The sequence below is a fragment of the Leiobunum rupestre genome, chromosome 4, assembly GCF_980474605.1.
Source record: "Leiobunum rupestre chromosome 4, qqLeiRupe1.1.hap1, whole genome shotgun sequence".
Lineage (NCBI taxonomy): Eukaryota > Metazoa > Arthropoda > Arachnida > Opiliones > Sclerosomatidae > Leiobunum > Leiobunum rupestre.
Window position 1 is genome coordinate 51,527,857 of NC_143387.1, and position 25,743 is coordinate 51,553,599.

Consider the following 25,743-nt stretch of genomic DNA (forward strand, 5'->3'; position numbering starts at 1 on the left):
TTTACAACACGCTGTATCACCTGGTTCAATAGCCTGGACGGACAAACGTGGGTGTCGTCATAAGCCGGGTATCGCTTCCATCGGCGGATAGATTCGCCAAAGCTATATATTTTCAACGTTTTGTTGTTTTTCACAGGGTGATTTTCTTCGCCTAAATAATTCGATTGAGTGTTTTCGAGGGTGTTAAGTCCCCACTTTTCCACCAAAATGGCATAGATTTTTTAGATTTTGAACCCATCCGCGGCAATAATGATTCCAAAAATCCATATAACCGCTCGCGTCTTTGACATTTGCATGCGGGACATATATCACCACTTCCCTTTCAGAAAAAAAAATATTCTTAAAATGTCGTGAAACTGGCTTTATTTTATTTCGAAATTTGAGTATGACTTATTTTACATAGTTATGTAGGTGTCTATATTCTATCAAAAATAGAACAGCAAAAAGGCAGAGTACGCGTCCATTTTTTCGCTTGTTATAAGTCCTAGTTTTGATAATCGGAATCGAATGGTCTATTTTTGATCTACTGTCGCCTGTAGAAGTGTTCCACGCGCGCTACATCGCTTTTCAGGGAGAAGCTAATTTACACAATTTGAACTACCAGCGCCATCTTTTAACAGAGCGCCGGCGGAAATTTAGTTCGTCTCGATGCCACATACACTCAAAAGTCTATAGCAACCTTGACTAAAAACCAACTTACTGCATTTAAAAAAAAATGACCGAGCGAGCCAGGTTTACTAGGAATATAAAAAATATTTGGTTATCAGGTATACTGTCTAAGTCGACGCTTCAATAAAACATCTTCAAGGAAATTGCCACAAGAAGTAATATTACCGAGAGCCAGGACCTTCAAGTTACTTTTTATATAATGCTTGTTAGTGTTTCCTTTTAACCCGTTATTGGTTTTTGACATATTAAGGCTTAGCAAAAACACAACGTTCTGTTTACAGGTGATAAGTTTCCATTATTTCAACAAGCACTATATAAAAAGTAACTTTCAGGTACTGGCTTTTGAAACTTACTTCTGGGCGATTTCCTTGATGATATTTTATTTAAGAGCCTATTTCCGCCAAAGATTAAAACGGTAGACAGTTTTAAGCTACAAAAAATAACGCGTAACGAGGAAAATTTCGGTTCATTCGGCCTAATAAACTTTGCATGAACTAAATCCTAGTTTCCGTAATATTACCAAATTGGATCGAAGTTGGCCGTGCGCCTCTAATTGACTGTGGTGGCAAGTGGAAATTGAGCCTTCGAAATATTATTACATTCTTAAAGTGTAGGCCGCGGTCGTAAAGACCGCTTTACGATGGGCCCTATCTGATTGATCTGGCATTTTTACTTGCTAAGCATATTTTTTACGTTCTCGGCGAGGTTATGCCGATCTGTATAGACGTGTAGGTGTTTACGTCTAAATGCGATTTATTTATTTATTTATATAATCATAAGCCTATCATAAGGTCCTCATAAGCAAAGGTTTAGGCCACATTTTTTTCGATAACATTCCCGTTATTAAGAGGTAGTTATTCAAAATCTGCACCTCCTAGTGGCTACGTCCTCAGCTATGTATTTCTGAAATAAATTTCGCGAAATGCATGATGAATGCGCACAAGCCGTGCGCGAACGTTTTTAAACTTAGAACCACGCGGGAGAAATCACCGCCGCGAGCCCTGAGCACCTTGGATTAAGAATATTCTTAATCCAAGGTCGTAGCTCTACCAAGACAAGAGAATATTTTAGATGTAGAAATTTTATCGTCGTACGTTAATTTTCTTCTCTCCAGGACGACGCCGTTACCATGGACCTATATGGTGGGCCTATATGGTAGACCTTTACTTATGGGGACCTTATGATAGGCTTATGATATAATAAGTACACGGTTTACTAAGCTTGGAAAGCTTATATGCAAACACACTGGAGGTACAACATCAGATAGGCTGTAGTAAAAAAAAAAGAAATGAACAAAAAAAAAACACTAATAGATCGACGTAGACTAGAATAAAATAAAAAAGGATATAAAGATGGATTTAAACCAAGAATGTATTTATTTATACTCAGGGAGAATGATTATGTCGAGACTATTTTAGCGTTTCTGCAATTCCACCCGTTGGGGCCCCCGGTATGCTCCTCCGCTTTAATAAAATCAAATAATACTGCAATCTCATTGGTTCTTAAAAATTACGTTTTTCGACGCGATTAACGCTGCTGCGAGGACGCAAAAAATAAGACGGTGTTAGGGTAGAGCATAGCGCCGAACCATTTTTCAACGGCGGCGACGGGAACGATAATTAGTTCGGCGGCGGCGTGGCGCGCCGATTTGCAGGAAATAATCGGCGGCGTTGAAAAAAATCGGCGGCGGCGGCGCCTAAAGGAAAAAACTGTCCCCCCCCTCAGAAATAGCGCCAGCCTGTTAATAGACCGCTAGAACTTAAACTGTTAAAACGAGACAGAGGTAAATTTGGTTACATATGTAACTTATTTAATTATAAGTGTGCCAGAAATAACTTTTTCTCAACGAGACCTTGTTGCAAGGATATGACGTAATTGACGTCACTTCCCAGTCGATGACGGTTTTATCGTCATCAAAAGTAGTTCTGGTGGGGAGGTAAGGAAGTTAAAACCAGTTTTACGCGACGTTAGTGCTGTATTTTCTTTGGTGGCTGTGAAACAAGGTCTCATTTAAATTTTTAATACAGAGATGTTAAACAGAGGCACACTTATGAGTAACTATGTTACATATGATACTATTAAACTAAAACATTCACGCTAGTAATAACAATACTGTACTTATTTACTACCATTTCACTATTCACTCTTTTTAGAAACGTTTACTGTTCGCCGCCGTTATCGTACAGACAACCAACAAGCCAGCCCTCTACCGCAGTAATTTTATCCCTCCAAAACCGGTTTTTTCGTCACCCTCCCCCTAGACTGTAAGGTCATGGCGGTCGATTGGGAAGGCGCGTCTATTATCACAAATTGTTTTATCTTTGTATCAAAGAAATTTTAAAAATATAATAGACTAGTTATTGCTGAATAGAGCTGATACGTTTCTGTACGAGGCGAGGCAACTCCAAAGCCGTTTTCGTTTCTCTCTCTCCGATCCCAGCTTTCTGGTGCAGAAAATTGTTTGTGTGCGCGGTGCAGTGGGGCCAGATCTTTTGGAAATCGTAGCACTACCAATAGAGATGTATCACGTCGTCTGCTCTCCCTAGCTTTACCAGTGGAAACGGTCGCCATGTTGTGGGGGTTTCTCAATGCTAAAAAGCATTAGTGACGTTAGTCACGTGGTCACTAAAATATCTCTATAGAAAAATCTATGTAGTTCGAATTTCGAACTAAAAACGCAATTATTATACTTGAATAATGGAAATTAATTCGGCGGCGAAATCAAAATGTTTCGGCGGCGGCGGCGCCGCCGTTATTAAATTTATCGGCGGCGGGGTTTCGGCGTTATCTAAATAATCGGCGGTGGCGGCGTTTGATCGGCGGCGCTATCCTCTAGGTTAGGGCCTCAAGTTCCCTCAACGTGTCCGTCGATAGTCTCGGCATATTCATTCTCCCTGAGTATAAATAAATACATTCTTGTTTAAACAATGAAAGTAAACGGAGTAATGTAAAATACAAAAGTACCAGGGAGGATTAGGAGTTTTAGGACTGAATTTGAGTTCTAACATGGGCCCCAATTTTTTTTCGGAATGTCCGACGCGTTACGAATTTAAGGGCATCCGGTAGTAATGAATTCCACAGATTAACATTGCTATGAGTAAAATGGCACTGCCTCAAATTGGTAGAGGATCTAGGTTTGATTATTTTGGTAGAATGACCACGGATTGGCTAGAATCAAGACAAATCCGAGTAAATACGGAATTTCCGGATTTATCGCTCAATGAGGGTACAAGGTCTCTCCGCTAATATTCTTTCAAAACAGGGTTCCTCAATTATACTCTTAGCTTAATCCGTAGCAGATTTTCCAAGGTTTAGGACGAGACTAACTTAATCCAAAACCCGAAAAAGGTTCCTATTTTCGATACTTTAGTTTACGTACCAAATTTGGTTTCATTTTGTAAAATAACTAAAAAACAATTATTTTTAACATAAGTAGGCTCTTGTTGAAAACTTTAATGAAAAATTTATAATTTTGATGATCAAAGCACTCGAAAAACTCTATATTTAAAAAATACTATGATCTATCAAATCGCGATATTTAGGTGGGGGTTTGGAATGTGTATGATGTCCGACCAGCGAATTCCAACGCGTCAGCAATGTGATTTTTCGCCGACTTCAGGACAAAATTCATGAATAAATAATCGGTATTCCTGTCAGCCGTATCTGCTGTTTTATTAGATTTCTGTCTTTCCGATCTTCAAAAATGTACTGAATCTGATTTTCTATACGTGTAGTGTGGATATTATTTACCTGAATAAAGTAAAATTTTCAATGCGGTATGGTAGTCCGTGAGCCAGACGCCGAAAATTAACTTTTTGGTACCAACTCGAGGGACCAGAAAATTTTATAATTTCTAGTTAGGGGGTCACGTGTGCATGCCGAAAACACTTGATAGACATCTGGATCGCCCAGCTATCCAAGATGGCGGCCAATCCAAGATGGCGGTGCGCGCCTTTCTATTAACGGCCATAACTTTTGATCTACTCATCCGATTGCGACGAACTCAACGTTATAAAATAGGTATTTGTATTCTTAATATAGGTTCTATGAGTTAATTTCGTAAAACTAACGGTTCACCTTAAAATATAAAATATATCCTTTAAGTAATTAAACGTATCGCAGCTTATGCAACTTCATTACGCTAAAACTAAAGTTTAATTTTTTTAGTGTCAAATAAATGTAAGACTAGACTCCTAGCTTTCATTTGATGTACATTGTGACCGTCTACTATGTATACTTACCTACTTATGCGCAATATTAAGATAGGGGGTGATTTCGATTTTTGACTCAATTCCTGATATGTCTATACGAAAAATAACAATAACCCACTTTCCCAGAGGTCACAATTTTTTTCGACCCATCTCTATTAATAAAAAATAATGTGTTTAGAAAAATACAAATGATACGATGGCGTTACTAAGGGGTCACGTCCCTATCCCCCCGCCCAATTGTAACAACATTGTTTATTTTTAAATTTATTTGTTATTCGATTGTGTGCTCATACGATCTAAGATCCTACCTACCACACTGGAATTTTTAGTAAGATTAATACTCAATTGAAGTTAATGTTAAAAAATTCACTTTGTTACGTCACATTTTATTCGCTATCGCTTTCGTCAGTGTCTTCAAATGGAGTATAAATGTTTTCCTCTACATCAATATTTGTACATTCTTGGAGTTTGCACGCAGCTGTGCATTTCATTTTATTTAAAATACAAGTGCAGTTTAATGGACGACAAACTCTGGTGCAGCTGCAAGCCATTAGGCTTAGTACAACATCAGGCGCAGGAAGTCCGGTCATCCAAAGGATATCGAGTTGTCCCTTATCGTTCAATTTCCATCCATGTTTTTCTGTCGGATCTGGTATATTTGGAGAGCTAACTAAACTTCTCTTCCAAATAGCAGCTTGATAATTTGCTCGTAAGGTATGCTGTCTTAGGGTGTCTTTGCAAGGCGGTAACTGTCCAGACTCAATGTTTCCTTTCTTCGCGCGGAACATTTTGTTTTGGCGCAATAAATTTGGCATGTTAACGCTTGAAATGATGAAAATGTTCTATCAGAGAGTTCCCATTCCGAACCGAGATCCGAGACGGCTTCCCGGATACTAGTGTCTTGCAAAATGCACTTAAACGCTTTGAGCTTACCTTGTCCCGCTAGGGCGCTTACAGAGTCGCTGCCTGTCCAACAATGAAGTCCAATAAGCGCATTACATAAACCTGACCCCAAAGCTGCAGCTAGTTTTGATACGTCAACGATTCTTATTTTATCTTTTGTGCCTCGTCTTACGAAAATGTAACTTGATATTTTAGAACTGAAAACTATGCACAAAATAAGAACGTCAGTGTCGTCAGCGGCAATTATTATTGTCGGGTATTCTTTTTCCGCGTGTTTTGCGTGTAAAATTAACCTTGTATCGGCCTCTTCTTGGCTTGACTCTAGTTCTTGAAGGTCTTCGCAGCTGTCTTTCTTCAGTTTCGTGCATTTACCATTGCACGACACGATCATGGTCTTCGTTAAAAGTCTATCTCTTATTTCTTGAGTTTTCCATTTTTTTTCCAGGAAAGTTATAAGATTAGACTTGCTTTCGGCGCATGTTAAAAGTCGTCTCCAATTTCGAATTTTGTGGCCTGGTCTTATGTCATGAAAAACCACTCCTTCGTTAGAGCCTCGATTTACGCGTTCGGCAGATTTTATTGATACTTTTTTGTAAACATCAAACACTACATCGATTCGATCACTGTCTCCACCAACACTTAGCATCTGCTGAAATATTTGGAGTGAAAGTTCCTCAAAAGTATGGTTTTCTCCGTGTAGTCTTTGAATAATTGCCATTGCATCGATTAAAGTAGCTCTGGACCCGCTAATACTTCTAGTCGGAGCCACTTTATTTTCGAGAAACTTCGCGAAAGATGCTTTGTTAGTTTTCTTTAGTGATCCATCCGCGTTCGCGAGCGTCCAAGGTATAGGACCAAGTGGGTGAGAAAATACCTCTTGCATATCTAATTTGCGGTTTTCTGCTACTAAAACCATATTGGCGAAGAGCCTTTGATCCGCTTTTAAAATAATTTCCTTGTTTTTAACTTTCATTGATCGAGGTTTTGTAGAGGAAGTTTTTTAATGGGTTCATGAAAACCCTTACCATGCTGGATTCGATTTTCTTGAAAGCTTTTATAGGCAGCTTCTCCTTTGTGATAAGCATTCAAAAGATCTTGGCTAACAGTGGGGGGTGCGAGGGCTCCAGTGGATATATTGACGATATCGGAAGGATCAACGCCAAATGGATTAGTCCAATTGCTATCTAATAGTTCGTACATCGAACGAACGTCATCTTCGTCTCTTTTAATTCTAGAGTTTAGCAAATCGTGATGAGAAAAAAGAACTCTTTGATTAGAAATTTGCTCTCTTAGTTGACGTAAAGACCATGCTCTATGTTCGGATGTAAGGTAATATTTCGAAACCGTCCCTGGTTTGAGACTGAAACCTCGTGTCCCACCTGCCGTCTGGGTATCTTTGTTGACGGTTGTTGATCAACTGCTATCCTACCGAACGGATTTTTGTAGCGAAGTTGTACGGAAAAACCACCACGTAGAAAATGTTCGTGCAAATCAGGTGCTGTATTTTCAATTTGGGTCATTTGGGCGTAGTAGATCGGTAAATACCTCGCGTAGTTTATTTTGTCCAGAGCAAAAGCCCACGGAATAATATCACGAATAGCTGCAAAATGGAGGTACCAATTGCCTTCACGGTCGGCTCGAATCAGTCTAAGCAACGTATCGACCATGTCAATGTACGTCATCCAGTATTGCGAGAGAGGGCCACGCTCTGGGCGCAACAGATTCATATATTTCTCGAGTTTGTTCAGTATAAGCTTGCAAGATTCGTTTTCCAGAGCCGAAATGTACGTATCCCTGTTTGCGTTCTCACAAATATCTGAAATAGAAGTTTTAGCTTCTGCTAAAACATTTTCGTCGTGTTCCAATTCGATCCAAGTTTCGAAGCCTTTCCAAACCAAGCGCATCAGTGCTTCGTAAGTCAATTTGTGTAAGTGAACGGCCCTGTTATAATATTTACCTTCAAGAACTTTGTTAATAGATCCTTCAACGATCACTCCAGATTCCACGGCTAAGTCACGCAGACCCGAGTCCCCAAACATTTTACCAATATTTGACAGAAAATTACAGATTATGTGGAAATTTCCCATTATGATCACCACATTTTTAAAATATTCTTGGTTACTCCATACAATTTCAGCTGCCTTAGCGTAAAGTGCTTGGTTGAAAACCACTGAAATATTTTCAAGATTCAGGGAGTCCTTAATTTTTAAACACTGCTTTATAATTTCTTGTACTGTGGACATTTCAGTCGCTGGCACGTTTATAGTTGGTAAATATCCTACTGTGTCTGCAATAGGACTTGTTCCGTTCATTTTTGTAAGAATGTTGAATCCTGTCCAAGAACATACTGTTTGTTTTTCAGAACAGTGGTTTCTAGAAAATATCCAAAGTAAATCCTGGACTCGAGAATTTGGTACATGTGTAATTGTGTGCTCGAAAATGTTCTTCGGTACAATCGCTGGTGGACTTTGCTTTTTACCAATTACGTAGACATCAAGTAATTTTTCTGCAGTTTTTATTGTTCTTCTTTTTTCTTTCTTACTGATTACCGAAGAGGTTCTTGGTGATAAACACGAATGGGACACATTCTGAACAATTATCCCGTTAACTCTATGTGAGGTTCCAGCACCACTTAGGACTTCTTCTTGGCGGTAAATATTATCGAAGGCCATCACAGTTGGGACATTTGGGTGGACGTTGGAGGGTAGTGGAACGCAATCGGTAGCGACGCTCTCTAACTTCTCGATACATAGAGCAGTATCAATTTCCTCAAGCTTCGAATAGGATATGGAATGACCCAAGCTATTCATAATTTTTATTAGCTCTACATTTCCAGTAAGGGTTTTGATGGCCCAGGGAAGTAAAATATGTTTAGGAGTTAAGACTTTGCCTAATAAAATAGCGTATATAACATCTTGGGATAGCGACCACATGACTCTAGAGAGCTTTGTAGATTTTCCCCCGCCAATAATACTCTTAAAAACTGGCTTAAAGATTCGGGTATCGCGAGATAGTTTGAATCCAACTCTAGTGGGTCAGGTGGCCAATTTTGCTCAAAAACGCTTTTTTTAACGTCTTGCCGCAAAAAGGTTGCCGCTTGACAAATAAACGATGATGAATTTTGTGTTTCGTTGAGCTGAATCAATTTGCGTTTTAATCTAATGTGATCCTGAAGTAGCGTATCAAGCGACATATTATCAGACCTGACATAGGATCTGTTATCCACGATAAAAAAGACAATGGACTCACCGAACTCGGTTTCAAGATTTCTTCTCAAATGTTTTTTAGTTGAGTTCAGTATTTGGTTTTCTGGTACACCTTCGTTGCTCATTAGATTAACTAACTTCGCTGTAAGATCTATCATTGAAGTAAATGATGATTTCGAAATTAAATTATCTCTTAAGTATTGAAAAAGGTGGTTTAAAGCTGATATTTCAGCCAGTTTATATGGTTCAATTGTAGACAACTTCCCTACTTTACTTTGCTGACTTGCAAATGACTTTTCACGAGTGTAATTCTTGTGACAAGATTTATGGTAGTGAGCTTCCGCAGCGATTAAATCTCTTGACGTGATAGCTATCATTCTTGAATCACTTCGTTCAATTGCAATTTCGCGGGTATTGGTTCCAGGTTTATATTTATTTCGCTCGCAGAATATACAGAGTTTTTCATACACCCTTGACTCGGACGGGGGATTTCGCGTGGACCTACGTGGATCAAGATTTACACAATCACTTTCAGGGCCGTCTTTACGTGATTGGGGGCCCCTGGGCAAAGCGATACGCGGGGCCCCTAATAATTCCAGACAATTTCTTAAAGGCCTAGGTTTTTTTCTGCCTGTCCCCCTTTAAATTAACTTATTGGAGCACAAATACCCCGGTGGCCTAATTTAAAGGCAGAAGAAAAACTAGGCTTTTAACCTCCAATGCAAAGTCCATCGTCGCCCTAATCTTCAAATATTGGTTCAAATAAAAAATGCGACGGTCTACACCATCTATATCACGAAAAGACATGTTTTAGATAGTTTAAAAATTTGTAAAATGTAAATAGACAATACTACAATTTAAAAAATGTGAAAAACAATATTTGTAAGATTCATCTTTTTCACCTTACAAAAGTTGAAAATGGGGCCCTCCAGAATCTTGGGGCCCTAGGGCAGTGCCCTATTTGCCCAATGGTAAAGACGGCACTGATCACTTTGCTCACCCGCTGCAGGTTCCACTTGCTTCTCTTCTAGTTCCTTGAGAGATTTTTTTAATGTAAAAGTTGACCTGCAGTTTCTGTGGTAGAAAATATCTGGGACACTCGATGTCGCTTCATTCGATACGTGAATGTCCAAAATTGGTTGGAACTTTCTAATTTCGGCAGCTTTGTACAATGCAATCCAAGACTCTACATCTTTTGGTTTTATAAGCTCGTTCAAGGGACTCTTTTTCTCACATAAAACACAAACACCTAACTCTTTTCTGGATTTCGTTTTTCCCGACATGTTTCATTTAAATAACCTAGCTTAGTTTTTAGAGCACTGAGCTACCTCGACCACCTCGGGAAAATATAACTTTTTTAAACAAAAGTAGAAATACCCCAGCTCAGCCCAGGCCCAAACGGACTACGTACTATTATGCAAGTGATAATGGACACCAAAAAATTATCCCGTCCGGGGTTGAGGGCAAAGAGCATGGCTGTGTATCGAATATAAACGTTTTATTTCTACCAAAAACAATGACTCAGGCACGAAAGCTCTATACTTTCGTTGTCTCGCGCATAAATAACAATAATAGGTAAATCGCCCCCTGTCTTAATATTGCGCATAAGTAGGTAAGTATCCATAGTAGGCGGTCACAATTTACATCAAATGAAAGCTAAGAGTCTAGTCTTACATGTATTTGACACCAAAAAAATTAAACATTATTTTTAGCGTAATGAAGTTGCTTAAGCTGCGATACGTATAATTACTTAAAGGAGATATTTTGTATTTTAAGGTGAACCGTTAGTTTTACGAAATTAACTCATAGGATCTAATATATTAAGAATACAAATACCTATTTTATAACGTTAAGTTCGTCGCAATCGCATGAGTAGATCAAATGTTATGACCGTTAATAGAAAGGCGCGCGCCGCCATCTTGGATTGGCCGCCATCTTGGATAGCTGAGCGATCCAGATGTCTATCAAGTGTTTTCGGCATGCACACGTGACCCCCTAACTAGAAATTATAAAATTTTCTGGTCCCTCGAGTTGGTACCAAATTTTTGCCTGGCTCACGGACTATGGATTGTTTTTGAAATTTCCAGTCTTGTTTCAAAGTTGGGGCTCCACTAGTGACATCTATAGTACAAAAATTTCCCCAAAATAAGAAAATTACAAATTTCTTACTTTAAGTTTAATTTGCTTTTTGGCTGATAGTTCATGGTTGAATTAAGAAATTTATGAAAAGAAATGGAATTAAATTTCGACAAAAACATAAATAAAAATTGTCTTGTCAGAAGTGGGATTCGAACCCACGCCCACATACGTGGACCAGAAATCACAGGCTTCGTGGATAAGAAGCGAAGGTTTTACCCTTGAGTCTGGCGCCTTAGACCGCTCGGCCATCCTGACATGAGCAATGAGTAGAAATTATTATAAAATAGGGTAAGTATTATATGTAATGTCAATGTTATAACGTTTTTGACGTTACTTCCCTCCTCCAAGACGTTACCGTGTCAAAAACTTAAATTTATAATTCAGCTTCTCAAACAATCTTCGTGATGCTTAATAAAATTTTTACATATTTAACTTGGAGCATGGCATTAAATTTCTAAATTAATGTAAAACTATTAGTTATTAATTCTGGAACAAATTAAAGATATTTTTTTGGGGATATAGAATATTATTAATCCAAGATAGAATCCTTGCTTAAATAAATATATATTTATTTATAATTATATATATATAAATAAATATATATATATATATATATATATTTTATATATATATATATATATATATATATATATATATATATATATATATATATATATATATATATATATATATTTTATATATAAATATATTTTCAACGGTTCTGCATTTGGCTTTCACAAATTGATTGGATGATTTTTTATCCCGGGAAGTATTTGAAAATCAAGCGTTTCTATTGGTTCGTTTCTTCTTTTTAAATCTAATTTTTTTGGTAAGAATGGCGGGTATGTGTCGTCCGTTGTTTATATAGGAGTGAGGTATAAAGAAATATCCATGATGTCCAGTCGTAAACGTATTAGAATCAATTAGGAATTTCTATAAGTAACCTAAGTTCTTTTGCATTCATTATTTTTATAGATCGACTCTTAAATTAGGTGAGATTACGTTCTTCATATTATTTTGTTTGACGTGTAGCGGTACGCCTTTGCTTGAATCGTTTGTATTAACTTTTTTGAAGAAAATATCGAAGCTAAGAAATCAATAAACCTACGCTTTTAAAAGTAACCCAACCTACGTATGGAGCTTATAAAACTTGTAATGTTGTGTCATTCGGATGAGTCAATGTTTTGAGCTAATATTTAAAGGAAGTTTTGGGGACTCGCCCTTTGAAGCTTCTGGGTTTTTCTTTATCTCTTTGGGTTAATAATTAATATTCATGAGTTGTAAATGTGTAATAACATCAAATGTTCTGGCATTGGGAAATTTGGTCAGCAATTTTGCTAGAAAACCTATTTCACTGTGTTTAGTGGTTAGTATTTACAAAGGTTAACATTGTTGTAAGCCTAATTTTAACATGTCATTACAGGTTAAATAGAACTTAGAAATTTCACACAAACACAACATGGATGAAGAAACTGAATTTACAAAATTACCTACAGATGAGAAATGTCAACATAAAGTTAGTTCAAAATATTGAAACACTACTTTCATAGCGAGTCTAATTTTTGGTTACCTTTAGCTATGGAAAGCCCGAGTTGCAGGCTACGAAGAAGCGGCAAAACTTTTCCAACAACAAACAGATGAAAAAAGCCCAGAATTCAGCAAATACTTGGGTCTGATTAAGAAATTTGTGCTAGACAGTAATGCGGCTGCCCAGGAGAAAGGTCTTGTTGCTACTTTAGCGTTTGTTGAAAATGCTGCTGCAGCTGGAAAGTATGTTAAACATTTTTAGCTACTTTATTTACAAATTTAATGAAATGTTGATATTTAGAACTTGTGGAGAAGTTATGGGAGGCTTGGTTACCAAAGGATTTAGCTCATCACGTACAAAAACTAAAGAACTTTCCATTGAAATTGCTTTAATGTATGTAGAAATTGAAAAGCAAGACCATGTTCAGGTAAGTTATCACTTATATAAACTAACTTTATTATGATTGTGATTTGTGAACTTTTTACTTAAAATAGGATGAGCTAATCAAAGGCTTAGAGAATAAGAATCCGAAAATAGTAGTGGTTTGCGTCTATGTTTTACGAGAAGCCTTGAAATTATTTGGAACCTCTGTCATTAATATAAAGCCAATGCTTAAACTAATCCCGAAACTTTTGGAAGATCGGGATAAGAACGTTCGTGAAGAGACCAAACAGCTCACTGTGGAAATATACCGATGGATCAAAGATGTGCTACGGCCATCGCTGCAATCTTTAAAACCAGTACAGGTAACGTCATTTGTGTCTCAATTCCTTTACATAAAACTCCCGTACTTCAATATTAATATCTTAAATCTTATGACTTATGATTTACCTTCTGGACAGATTTCAGAGCTGGATGCAGAATTCAGTAAAGTCGCTGGTGAAAGAGCAATTCCAACGCGATTTCTGCGCTCTCAGCAAGCTAAACAAGCTAAAATTCAAGAAGAGGAAGTGGATGATGATGATGGTGTGACTTTTTTTAGGGTGTTTAATCGACTTGGGTTTCAATGTTTGAATATTTTTAGGTGAAGATGGTGCAGATGGTGTTATCCCGGAATCAGCTGATCCTTATGATTTAATTGACCCTGTTGATATTCTTGCAAAGTTACCCAAAGATTTCTACGAACAGTGTGAAGCTAAAAAATGGCAAGAACGAAAAGCTGCTATGGAGCTTGCTTTGGAACTTTCTTCCAATCTTAAACTTGAAAACGGAGATTACGCTGATCTTGTTAAAACTTTAAAAAAAGTCAGTTGCCTTGCTTCTTGCTATAATTCTGGGTTTTATATTATTTTTATTCTTTATTTCAAGATTGTGGCCAAGGACACAAACATTTTAGTTGTAGCATTAGCAGCCAAAACGTTAGCTGGGTTAGCAACTGGTTTGAGAAAGAAATTCCACCCCTACGCAAATAGTGTTATTCAAACAATCCTCGAGAAGTTCAAGGAGAAAAAACAGAACGTCGTTACCGCACTTAGGGAAGCTATTGATGCGAGTTACCCTGCTGTAAGGTCAAATAATAAATTTTATTTTCAATTGTTTTTGTTTTTCATTTTTCATTTTCAAATGATTTTCAGACTACCATGGAAGCTATTTTAGAAGATGTGCAGTCTGCTCTTGACAATAAAAATCCCCAAATAAAAGCAGAAACCGCTGCATTTTTAACCAGAGTTTTTACCAAGATGACGCCATTGATACTAACTAAAAAGTTGCTAAAGCCTCTCTGCGTATCTCTACTTAAAGTAATTGATATTAGTTTAAAAATAAGAATTTTTTAATACATAAATGTTTAAATAGACATTGAATGATACGGATCCCCTTGTGAGAGATAACAGCTCCGAAGCATTGGGGACTGCAATGAAGGTCGTTTCGGAAAAAATTATCTTGCCCTTTTTGCCTGATGTTGACCCTCTTAAAATGGCTAAAGTCAAAGAAAACTGTGAAAAAGCAGTAATAGTCTCTGCTCCATCCACAAAGTCGTCAAAACCCAAATCAGCTAAAGTAGTGAAAAATGAAATCCCACCAGAAGAGCCTGATGAACCCAAAGCTAGAACACGGGCTGCATCAGCTCCTGTAGCAAAAAAGTCAGCAGCACCAACAAAACAGGTATTTGATATATTTTTACTTTGTTTTAATTTTGTTATTTATGATTTTCTGTTTTTGTTGGTCAGCGTCCTATGTCTGCTGTCAAACCAGCCCCAAGAAACCCAGGTGCGGCTGGTGGAAAAAAAGCAGGTAAAGGGCCAGCTGTTGAACTTCCAAAAGAAGTTGAATTCACAGAGCGAGAATTATCGGTAATTTTCAAAAGTAAATAATTAAAAACGTTTTGCTTTAACATTGCTTTTTTTATCCTCAGGATGAAGAAGTGCAGTCTCAAGCGGAAGAGATTTTCACACCCGATGTTATTGCCGGCCTAATCAGTTCAAATTGGAAGGATAGGCTATCAGCAATTGAAAAATTTAATGAAGTAATGTAGAAAATTTTTGTAGATTTACAATAAAATCTAAGAGAATAAATTCATTTCAGGTCGTACAAGCCATGGACAAAGAGAACATTCCAGCTCAAGTTCTAGTCAAACTGCTTGCGAAAAAACCAGGATTGAAAGACAATAACTTTCAGGTTTTAAAATTGCGCTTGGATATGTTAACATTCATCGCCGAAAATGGTCAAATATCTCGCTCTACTGTATCTGCCTGCATTACCGAGTTGGTAGATAAGATTGGGGATTTGAAAAATGGAGCTGCGTCCATGGCAGCGATCACTGCCTTCGCTGAAGCTACAAATTTGGATTATATTAGCCAAGAAGTTTTGCAGTTAGCTTTTGCACAAAGAAATCCTAAAAACCAAGCCGAAGCTGTCAATTGGATGTCTGTAGCCATTAAAGAATTTGGCTTTGCTGGGTACAGATCTTAATTACTTGATCATTTATTTTATTTTAATTTAAATTTCCAATTCAGCATTAACATCAAAAGCATGGTAGATTATACCAAGAAATGTTTCGCTGCTACTAATCCTGTATGTTAATTTGGTTTATATAACTACTTTTGTTTAGATTGTCAATATAATTTTTATTTTGTTAAGGCTGTTCGGAGTTCTGCTATAAATTTACTTTGTGCCATGTACATGTTTATGGGGAAAACACTAAGAACTCTATTTGAAGATGAAAAACCAGCTTTACTCCAACAAATTGATGCTGAACTAGCTAAAGTTCAGGATATGAAACCTCCGGCTCCAGTTAGAGGTCCTGCAGCCAAAGCAGCTGCAGCTAGGGCAGCTAGTGCTTCAAATGAATGCTTGCTTCAAGATGATATGAATATCCCATCTGCTGCAGATTTGATTCCACGAACTGATATTAGGTTGGTTAATTTTTTGGTTACATAAATTATTTGGCTTGGTTTATAACAAATTTCTTTCTAGTGGACAAATTACAGAAGCATTATTAACAGAGCTGGAAGATAAAAATTGGAAAGTACGAGCTGAGGCTTTGCAAAAAATTGCCAACATTTTGTCAGAGGCCAAATTTATATCTCCAAATATTGGTGATTTAACAAATGCCTTAAAATCAAGATTAACGGATTCCAATAAAAATATTGTAAGCCTTTGTTCTCAGTTTAGACATTGTGCTATGTTGTATAAATCATAAATTTAATTATTTCCTATTTTTTCTTTAGGCAGTTCAAGCTTTAACAATATGTCTTGCTCTTGCGGGTGCTCTTGGTCTACATTGTAGTAAACATGTTCGATCCATTGCACCAGGATTGTTTGTTGCAATTGGAGATAATAAGGTAGAAGAATAAATTTAGTTTAAAATTGTAATATTTTAATGTTAATAAATATCCATTTGCAGAACAATGTGAGAGCAGCTGGGTTAACTGCTTTAAATTGTTGGCTTGAAAACACAAATTTAAACTCGTTCTTTGAGTGTGAAATGGTTAGTGATGCCTTAAAGACAGAAAACCCGTTTTTGAGGATTGAACTGTTAGGTTGGCTGTCTGAAAATGTGCCTAATGCCAAAGGCTTGCCAAATTCTGAGCTGGCGCTTTGCATACCATATCTATATACTTGTCTTGAGGATAGAAATGCGGAAGTCAGGAAAAAAGGTTCCTTTCTTTAGGTTATTAAGTACTCAGTGTATGAATTGTAGCAAGCTTTTGTTTGCAGCGCAAGATGTTCTTCTTCCCTTCATGATCAATTTAGGTTATGAATCTATGGCCCGTGCAGCTGGGAAACTGAAACCAGCTTCCAAGAGCACAGTCATGTCACAATTAGATAAAGTTCGACCTAATTTGCCCGCCAAAGCCCCTCCTAAAGGCAAAACACAATCAACTAGCTCGGTTACAAGTGGTGCATCTGCCAATGGAAATCTGGAAGAAAGTGGTTCCAAAAATAGGATTCCTCGTAGCTCATCTAAGGGAAAGGTAAGTTAACGTAACTTAAATTTCACTTTTATAAATAAATTGACTTTGGTTTCGTAGATTGCATCTAAAATTGCTACCCCGCCAAATAAATCTGCAAAAAAGGAAGATGATGCTGATTCATCTACACTGGTAGCTAACAACTTGAAAGATTCAAGACATAATGATGAGAAGAACTTGAAAGTTCTCAAATGGAATTTTACAACTCCGAGAGAAGAGTTTTATCATTTATTGCGGGATCAGATGACTGCAGGCAATTGGGGGAAGGGCTTAATCACTAGTTGTTTCCACAACGACTTTAAATTTCATATCAAAGCTATAGATACTTTTGTAGAGGTAATTCTTTTAATTTAATTTGTGTAGGAATTTTTAAAATAATAAATTTCTGCTCTTAGTGTTTGAATACGGACATAGATGCAACCGTAGCTAACATTGATTTAATTCTGAAATGGCTAGCATTGAGGTTCTTCGACACAAATCCTAGCGTTATTTTGAAAGGGTTAGAGTACCTTACACAACTCTTCCCGATACTTAAAAGCAGTGGTTATCGTCTTCATGATTATGAAGCGGCTTCTTTTATTCCTTATTTGGTTCTTAAGGTAAGGTGCATTTCATATAAAGTATTATTTTGAAACCATTTAATGTAACATTCATTATAGCTTGGAGACCCTAAAGATGGTGTTCGTAAAGGTGCTAGGGACATAATTTGTCAAATATTTCACGTTTATCAAGCTAGCAAAGTATTTTCTTACATAATGCAAGGCTTAACGTCTAAAAATTCTCGTCAGAGAGCTGGTTAGCATTTAATTTTTACTTTATTTTCTTCAGTATCCTTATTGAATTGTGTTTATTTAATATTTTAGAGTGTTTGGAAGTATTAGGATTTATGTTTGAAGTATTTGGCATAACAATTTGCCAACCATCCCCAGGAGTAGCATTGAAAGAAGTGGCCAAACAAATATCTGATCGTGATAATGGAGTTAGAACTGCTGCTCTAAACTGCTTGGTTCAAGTTTATTACCAGGAAGGTGAAAAGGTGTACAAATATGTTGGACAACTTCAGGATAAAGAGAACAGTCTACTTGAAGAACGAATTAAAAGGAGTGCTAGAACAAGGCCGCCACCTGCAACTGCTTCAGTTGCTCCATTATCCAGGCTCGATAATCATAATACTAGTGGCTCGCATGTTCCTGCTCCTAAAGGAAGTCCCGCGAGTAATCAACAAATTCTACAGGCACAAACACCACAAGAAAATCAACCTGAGCATCAAATGAGGACAATTACTAGACCCAGAAGTGTAAGGCCAAGGTCAACGGGACCGTTGCAACTTCAAGTTGATGACATTGAAGAAATGTATGGCAAGGAACAAACTGAGAAAAGGATACCAGAACCAGTAGATGTTAATGCAGATGAAATATTGAATCTTCCTGACATACAACTTCCAAGAACTAGGTTAGTATTGTAATAAAGCTATTTTGGTTAACGAAACATGATTAAATCTCTATTTTCCCTGTAGAATGAGACCTGCAGCTTCAGCTGTTACTCTACTTAATAGCTCCTCAGAAGCCAATATGGCATTAAACCTTGTAATGGCTCAGCTTGCCTCCCAAGACATTCCGGTAGTCGTAGAAGCTTTCGTCCAAGTAACAGAAGTATTGAGGCAAGAAGAGAAGGCTGAAGTGGCTCTCGGCAACCGTGTGGACCAAATTCTATTAATGGGTGCTATGCAATATCGATTAGCGCATAATAAACATATGGCTGATGAAAATGTCTGCAAAGCAGATGTTGTAAAGCTGTTTCGATGTGTCACTTTAACCCTTACTACCGTAAGAGAACTGCTTGCTATTTTTAGTACATCAAATTTTAGTTTTAGTATATTTAATTAACCATTTTTAAACCTAACAGCTATTTGATCATCCAAAATTGGCTAGAATAGCAAGCAGAGATGTAATCCGGGATTTAATTCCCCATTTAGTTACTGTCATATTAGACACGAGGCTTAATGAGCTTGCTGAAGGACCATTGGTAGTAAAATCTATTAATGTGCTAGTCATAAGAATTCTTCAGAAGTCCAATCCAACGCACACCATGAGTGCGTTGATAAAGTTGTTGCATGATTGTGTTGGCAGTGTAACTGCAACTGAGCGCTACACAGAATTGATAATGAAGGTAAAATTAATTTAGTTACTCAATACTAATAATATAATATTATGAATATGTTATAATATATTATCATTTCAGTGTTTGTGGAAGATGCTTAGATTGATGAACATGTATATAAATGAACTAAATGTTGACAGAATTCTCTTGGACTGTCACGTTTTCTTAAAAGCATATCCTTCAAGTTTTTGGAAAGAACGCTCTTCAGATACACCGCTCAGAACCATTAAAACTACACTCTACCATCTCGTAAAAGCTAAAGGAGAGGACGTAAGTTTTTTTATGCCTAACAAATCTGACAAAGGCTCAAATAAAAATCAAGTTCTATAAGTTAATCTAATACAATTTGCTTTTGCTCCACTTATTGTGATAATTTTTGACAGGTTATGAAACATTTGGGTTTGATTCCAAATTTGCATGAATCAGATCTAAATTTTTACCTGAACAGAATGATAAATTTGGATAAGGGTGAAGCTGCTCCACGTCACAAATCCAATCGTGGAGCTCATCGCTCTGTTAATTTGGAAAGCCCTGAAGCTTTTCATGTAGGACAAGATCTCAAAAAAGTATCTACTTTTTTTTTTCACTGAGGGAAAGCTTTTATAATTTTGAATACTTGTATTTTAACGCATATTTTTGATAAATAAATTTTAAAACCAGGCTGTTTTTAAACATAAGTTGCTTGTTTTTCTTCAAACGTAAATGCGGCAATATTTTTCATTTATAGAGCAAGCAAAGCCCATTGCGACATCTTCCCCGAAATAGTCACGATGCGCTTGCGGAAATATTTAAGAAAATTGGGGATAAAGAACATACTAAAGAAGTTCGTATTTAAAGTAAATTCATATCGCTAACAAATTTTTTAATTCAAATGCTTTATTGAAGGGGTTAATGGAACTTTATGAATTTCAACAAGTACATCCAGAAGCAGATATCGAACCCTTCTTACAAAGGTCTTCAGAGTTCTTCCAAAATTATATCAGAAGAGGGTTAAGTAATATTGCCCAGGAAAAGAATACTGTAGGTGATACAAGACGTTCTGGTGTAGTCTCTGGCGCTACGAACACTGAATTTAAGTTTTCAAAGGAAATATCATTTTCCAAGTTAACTCAAGGCATAAGTGCAGATGGTATTGTTATACATTTGTAGGCAATATTTCAATAGTAATGTTACAAAAGATGTATATATATATAGAGGGTGGAGTTGGCTTGAAAATTCCTGCTATTGATGCTACACCATTGGACTGCTTGGAATATTTAAAAGCATTTGCTGCGCAGCTTCAACTTGATGGATCTAAGGTATGTATATTATGGTTGATGAGTTGGGTGGATCACTGACAAAATATAATGTATGTATACTTAATTTAATTTTTAGTACACTGATCCTGCCTATATTCAGCAATTTATGGCAGAAATTAAGGTAATTTTTTATATTATACAGCCATGATGGATATAAAAAATTTTATTTTGCGCCATATAGTCAAGTGGTAAAGAAGATACAGACTACAAGAAGAATTTGGAGAGTGATATCAAACAGTATGATGAGTTGAAAAAGCTTTTTGAGAAGGATATGGGAATGGTGGGAATAACACATTAGAATGGTTATTGAACTTTTAAATCCAATGTAGTTTATCTTGCTTTAATATTAATTACTTGGCAAGTTTTTGGCATCCCAACAAAACCCTTTTCTGTAATTGAACTATTCCATGCTCTCGACCACTTTTACCACTTATTTATTTCAATGATTTTAATTTTCATGGTTTTCTAGTTTTGTAAGTTTGCCTTTTAATAGAATTTAGTGTTTTAGTTTTTTTTAATTGAAATTAAGGCAACTTAAAAGTTATAAATGTAATAACTATTAATAGATAATGTAAATATGGATTACACTTGCAAATAATAATTAAAAAATGCTCTAATGTCATGTTAATTTCTGAATTTATTAACCTTGCAAGAATTCTTGATGTGCCAAGTGGAATCGGGGTGCAGTCGGTAATGCATGGAAATACATTTTTTATTGAGCCCCTGGGTAGGGGGAAGTACCCTTTTTCTGGATGGCATTGTTTTGCAAGAATGGTATTTTCAGTGCCCATTTAAAAAAAAAAACATTCTTAATATAATTCTTACAAACTGGTTATGAATTCCAGTGTTCTGTAATAATTTTCTATGCTGACTTCATTGTCACAAATTTATAATTGTCCCAGGAGGGACATTTTTTCATAGCATATTGACTTAAATTTTTTAATCATTCTACATGTGTCGAAGTATAAGCTATAAAGGATTTTTCCTTAATGAAACCTAGTGTATTTCATAATTTCCAACGTGTGATCTAGGAGCAACAAACACACAAGGAGAACGCAACCCGCCAAAAGTCGTGGATTTTCTTGTGTACGTTTTTCATTGGCTAGACGCGTTAGCGCCTGCTGCCGTCGGAAGGTGAAAATTTGGAAATTGTCTTCTCCCCCGCCCGTAAAACGTTCATCGTAAAGGCTCGTGATGCTCGTCCAATGAAATTCGTACACAACCCTTCGTGTTTAAAGGCTAGCTGTGGTCTCCTTGTGTTTGTTGCTCCTAGGTGTGATGAAATACCGATCATCATCGTCTTAGAAAGGAAATATCTGTCTATAGCGAGGGGCAGCTCACTCCAATGATTATTGACAACGGCGTAGCAACCAAAATATACTAGGGGACAACACCTGTGTTTGCCCCCCCCCCCTGAAATATTGTGAATTTGTTTTTACAACCATTATGAAAAGGATAAATGTTGTTTAAAACCTTTAACAACAAAGTAAGAGCGAATTCAACTATCGATTTTTGGTCAAATTGAAGTAAAATTTCCAAATATTTGTCCACTTTAATAATATCATATATTGTGAGCCTCGCTTCGCTCGCAATGTACCCCCCAAACTCATAAACGTTCCTACGCCCCTGATTATTGGGATACCCTCCTATAATTAAATCTTTGGCTGTACAAAGATTAAAAATGATTATTAGGAAAACCTGTAATAAAGTGATCTGCCTCTCGGTCTATAGGCGCTTCAATAAAGCCTCTTCAAGGAAAATGCCAAGAAGTAATATTTTCGAGAGCCAGGACCTGCAAGTTTCTGTTTATATAGAGTAATGGCACTGTTCGGTTGTACACATCGTAATTTTGTATAGTACATCTACCTATATTCGTTTTCAAATGTTTATATAGCGCACGCGCGCGTGAAAGTGAGTTTTTGGTTGCTGTTAAAAAAGGTGTTATTTTGCGCGTGTAAAAATAAATTAACGGCCAGTTCTGTTTTGAAATAAGAGGAAAAAGGTTTACCGGTTTTTATGTCGGAAAAGTTCGCGTCTTTTATTTCGCTGTTCACGACATTTTTTGGTCCGTCGAGCCGGATACATTCGTCAACTTGATTATGTTCCTCAACTAATCATCGAATCGGCTATCTTTCCGTGAGAGACAGTGAAAATTAGCGTGGATTCTCCGTTGGAAACCGTTTAAACCATCGATCATATCCCGATCGTAAACGAATCAACATAAGTCATCATGGATGTTCTGGTGAGAAGAAGAGCAGCTATCAAGGGACAGATCACCAGGATTGAAAATGCGGTGGGTCAAACAGCAACGAATCTATCTGACGTCGCCTTGAAGCTGTATGTAGACAAGGTGGAAAAACTATCGAAAGACTTGGATGAGGTTCACGATGCCGTAGTTGCAAATATCGATCCCGACGACGACGACTTCGCGGATCACGAAGATGAATACAACCCTCTAGTCGCTCGACTCGAAGATCTGACAATCCTACTCGTCACTGAATCAAATGAAAGAGCAGCAAACATTCCAGTGAGACAAGTCAGACCAGCTAGTGATGTACGTTTACCTAAGCTGGAACTTCCATCATTCAGCGGTGGTTACGTCGATTGGCTTCCATTTCATGATCTCTTCACGGCCACCGTACACAACAACGAATCGCTCACCGGAGCTCAGAAGTTTCAGTATTTGAAGTCATCATTACGAAACGAAGCAGCGCTCCTAGTTCAATCTATTCCGGTAACTGACGCTAACTATCTGGAGGCTTGGGATATCTTAAACAATCGGTTCAACAATACCCGGGAAATCATCGATGCACACGTAAAACGTCTCTTCAGTCAAACTAACGTCATCCAAGAATCTTCATCCGCTTTACGAACGCTCATCGATACCACCGCCGAATGCATAAGGGCGCTCAAGGTTCTCAAAGAACCAGTACAACATTGGGACTCCATACTACTTCATCTTGTAAAGGAAAAACTGGATTCAGAATCTCGCCGACAATGGGAACTTTCCCTGAGGGGGACCGAAAGACCAACTTTCGAGGATCTCGTTACATTTCTTGAACAACGGGCCAGAGCCTTAGCAGCAGCTCCGCCTACAACTACTGCAATCAAGTCGAAGCCTCCATTACATCAGAGACCGAGTACAAAGGCTCATCATGGTGCTCTGAGCGAGACGTGTCACTTTTGCAACGAAACACACTCTGTATACAAATGTACCAATTTTCTGAATGCATCTTCGGACGAGCGTTGGAACATGGTCAAGAGGAGTGCCATGTGTTTCAATTGCTTACGAACCGGTCATCAAAGCAATGACTGCAAATCTGGTCATTGTAGGAAATGCAACGCACGACATAACACACTTCTACATCAAGAGAAGGAATTAACGAAGACGAAGGCAACCTCCGGTGTAGTTTCATGCCCATCTCGTGAAATAATTGTATCAACCCAAGTTATCTTGGCAACCGCAATGGTCCAAGTCAAGGGACTTGACGAGCAACTTTATCCAGCCCGAGCGCTTCTGGACTCGGGTTCTCAAGCCAGTTTCATCACGGAACAATTCACGAGGAAACTAAGATTGAAGCGAACACGTTTCAACGTCTCAGTTGACGGAATTGGAGCAACCGGAATGAACACCTCTCAAGGCAGTGTCATGGTGAATATTCAGTCAAATATCATTAACACGTCGGAGGTCATCGTCGAGGCAATCGTCCTGAAAAAGGTCACGGATTATTTACCTAACAGTTCGTTCGATCCTGGAAATTGTCTACACTTGAAAGGCTTAACACTTGCTGATCCAACTTTTCATAGCCCTGGACAAGTGGATATTTTACTAGGTGCTGACGTGTATCTAGAGCTCTTACAAGATGGCATTTGCAAGGGGAAAGAAGGTCTTCCAGGTGCCTTTAATACTCTTTTCGGATGGGCAGTTTCCGGTCCATTGCTGATGGCCGGAAGAAGTTCGAAAATAAAGGTCCACCATTGTACATTGGAAGCAGATTTGAAACATCTTTGGGAGCTAGAAGACATCCAGCCTCGAAGAATACTATCTCCAACAGAAATTCAATGTGAAAAGAACTTTGAAGAATCACATACACGTGACTCTACAGGAAGATTCACTGTACGATTACCAAAGATAAACGATGCACCAAAACTTGGAGATTCTAAACAAATGGCAATCCGTCGATTCTCTCACTTAGAACGACGTCTACGTGTTAACCCGAATCTCTATGAGGAGTACCGCAAGTTCATGGGGGAATACATTGCCCTTGGACATATGGAACTCATTCCCTCGAATGAAATAAAAATCGAAACCAATCCATCTTACTACGTGCCTCATCATGCGGTATTCAAAGAAGACAGTACCACCACGAGAGTTCGTGTGGTGTTCGACGCCTCTGCCAAATCTACAACTGGAGTTTCCCTAAACGATCATCTGCTAGTGGGGCCAAAACTTCAAGATGATTTGGTCAACCTCCTTATTCGCTTTCGTCAACATTGCATTGTAATGAAAGCAGACCTTGCCAAAATGTTTCGTCAAATTAGAGTACATCCAGACGACTCCGATCTTCAAAGAATTGTTTGGCGAAACAACTCACACGAACCCTTGCTCGAATACCGTTTGCTAACGGTTACATATGGAACCGCATCAGCGCCATACCTAGCAACTAAAGTCTTGAAGCAACTCGGCCATGACGTGAAAGAGACACTTCCGTTGGCATCTTCGGCTTTACAAAATGACTTCTACATGGACGATCTAATGACAGGAGACGAAACGATTGAGAACGTTTTAAGACTTCAGTCAGAAATCATTCAAGCTACATCTCAAGCAGGATTTGAAATAAGGAAATGGGCGTCGAATGAAGCTGCATTATTGGATACACTACCAGCCAACATGAAGGATTTACAAAAGCCACTATGCATCGAGAACGACGAATCAGTCAAGACTCTCGGCCTATATTGGACTCCTTCGGCTGATAATTTCTCGTTTATGGTTACTTCTCCAGCGTCAAGAAGTTCAATCACTAAACGTACGATTCTTTCGGATACAGCAAGGATATTCGATCCTCTGGGACTGTTGGCACCAGTAACCGTTCGAGCGAAACTGATGTTACAGGAAATGTGGCAGCTAAAATTGAATTGGGATGAGCAACTTCCCCAACCACTTGAAGCTAAATGGAGGTCGTTTCGAACCGATTTACCAGAAATTGAAAACATTAC

General features: G+C 37.8%; 1 protein-coding gene and 1 non-coding gene across 2 annotated transcripts; one reads left to right on the forward strand and one right to left on the reverse strand.

Moving 5' to 3' along the window:
• Window positions 1-11,262: 11,262 nt before the first annotated feature.
• On the reverse strand, window positions 11,263-11,383 carry TRNAL-CAA (transfer RNA leucine (anticodon CAA)). Its single transcript has 2 exons — window positions 11,346-11,383; window positions 11,263-11,308 (listed from the first exon to the last, which is right to left on the reverse strand). It is a non-coding gene; the product is annotated as a tRNA-Leu (tRNA).
• Window positions 11,384-11,983: 600 nt separating this feature from the next.
• On the forward strand, window positions 11,984-21,289 carry msps (msps cytoskeleton-associated protein 5). The gene is made up of 32 exons (XM_090173109.1): window positions 11,984-12,120; window positions 12,552-12,644; window positions 12,705-12,898; window positions 12,957-13,083; window positions 13,151-13,402; window positions 13,499-13,622; window positions 13,681-13,901; window positions 13,965-14,159; window positions 14,231-14,395; window positions 14,451-14,759; window positions 14,825-14,947; window positions 15,010-15,120; window positions 15,180-15,553; window positions 15,611-15,668; window positions 15,735-16,009; window positions 16,071-16,245; window positions 16,325-16,438; window positions 16,501-16,753; window positions 16,815-17,071; window positions 17,129-17,404; window positions 17,464-17,667; window positions 17,728-17,863; window positions 17,932-18,520; window positions 18,585-18,894; window positions 18,974-19,237; window positions 19,310-19,498; window positions 19,612-19,794; window positions 19,956-20,051; window positions 20,114-20,357; window positions 20,423-20,526; window positions 20,603-20,647; window positions 20,708-21,289. Exons 2-32 carry the CDS (start codon window positions 12,588-12,590, stop codon window positions 20,822-20,824), a joined length of 6,141 nt encoding a protein of 2,046 aa, XP_090029235.1. The 5' UTR covers window positions 11,984-12,120; window positions 12,552-12,587; the 3' UTR covers window positions 20,825-21,289.
• The last annotated feature ends 4,454 nt before the right edge of the window (window positions 21,290-25,743 follow it).

What these genes read in the sequence shown, in the direction of transcription:
- msps (XM_090173109.1), top strand. Translation starts at nt 12,588, where the DNA reads ATGGATGAAGAAACTGAATTTACAAAATTACCTACAGATGAGAAATGT. An exon ending in AATCTTTAAAACCAGTACAG is followed by an intron (nt 13,403 to 13,498) that starts GTAACGTCATTT and finishes CCTTCTGGACAG; the next exon opens with ATTTCAGAGCTGGATGCAGA. An exon ending in ATACAACTTCCAAGAACTAG is followed by an intron (nt 18,521 to 18,584) that starts GTTAGTATTGTA and finishes TTTTCCCTGTAG; the next exon opens with AATGAGACCTGCAGCTTCAG.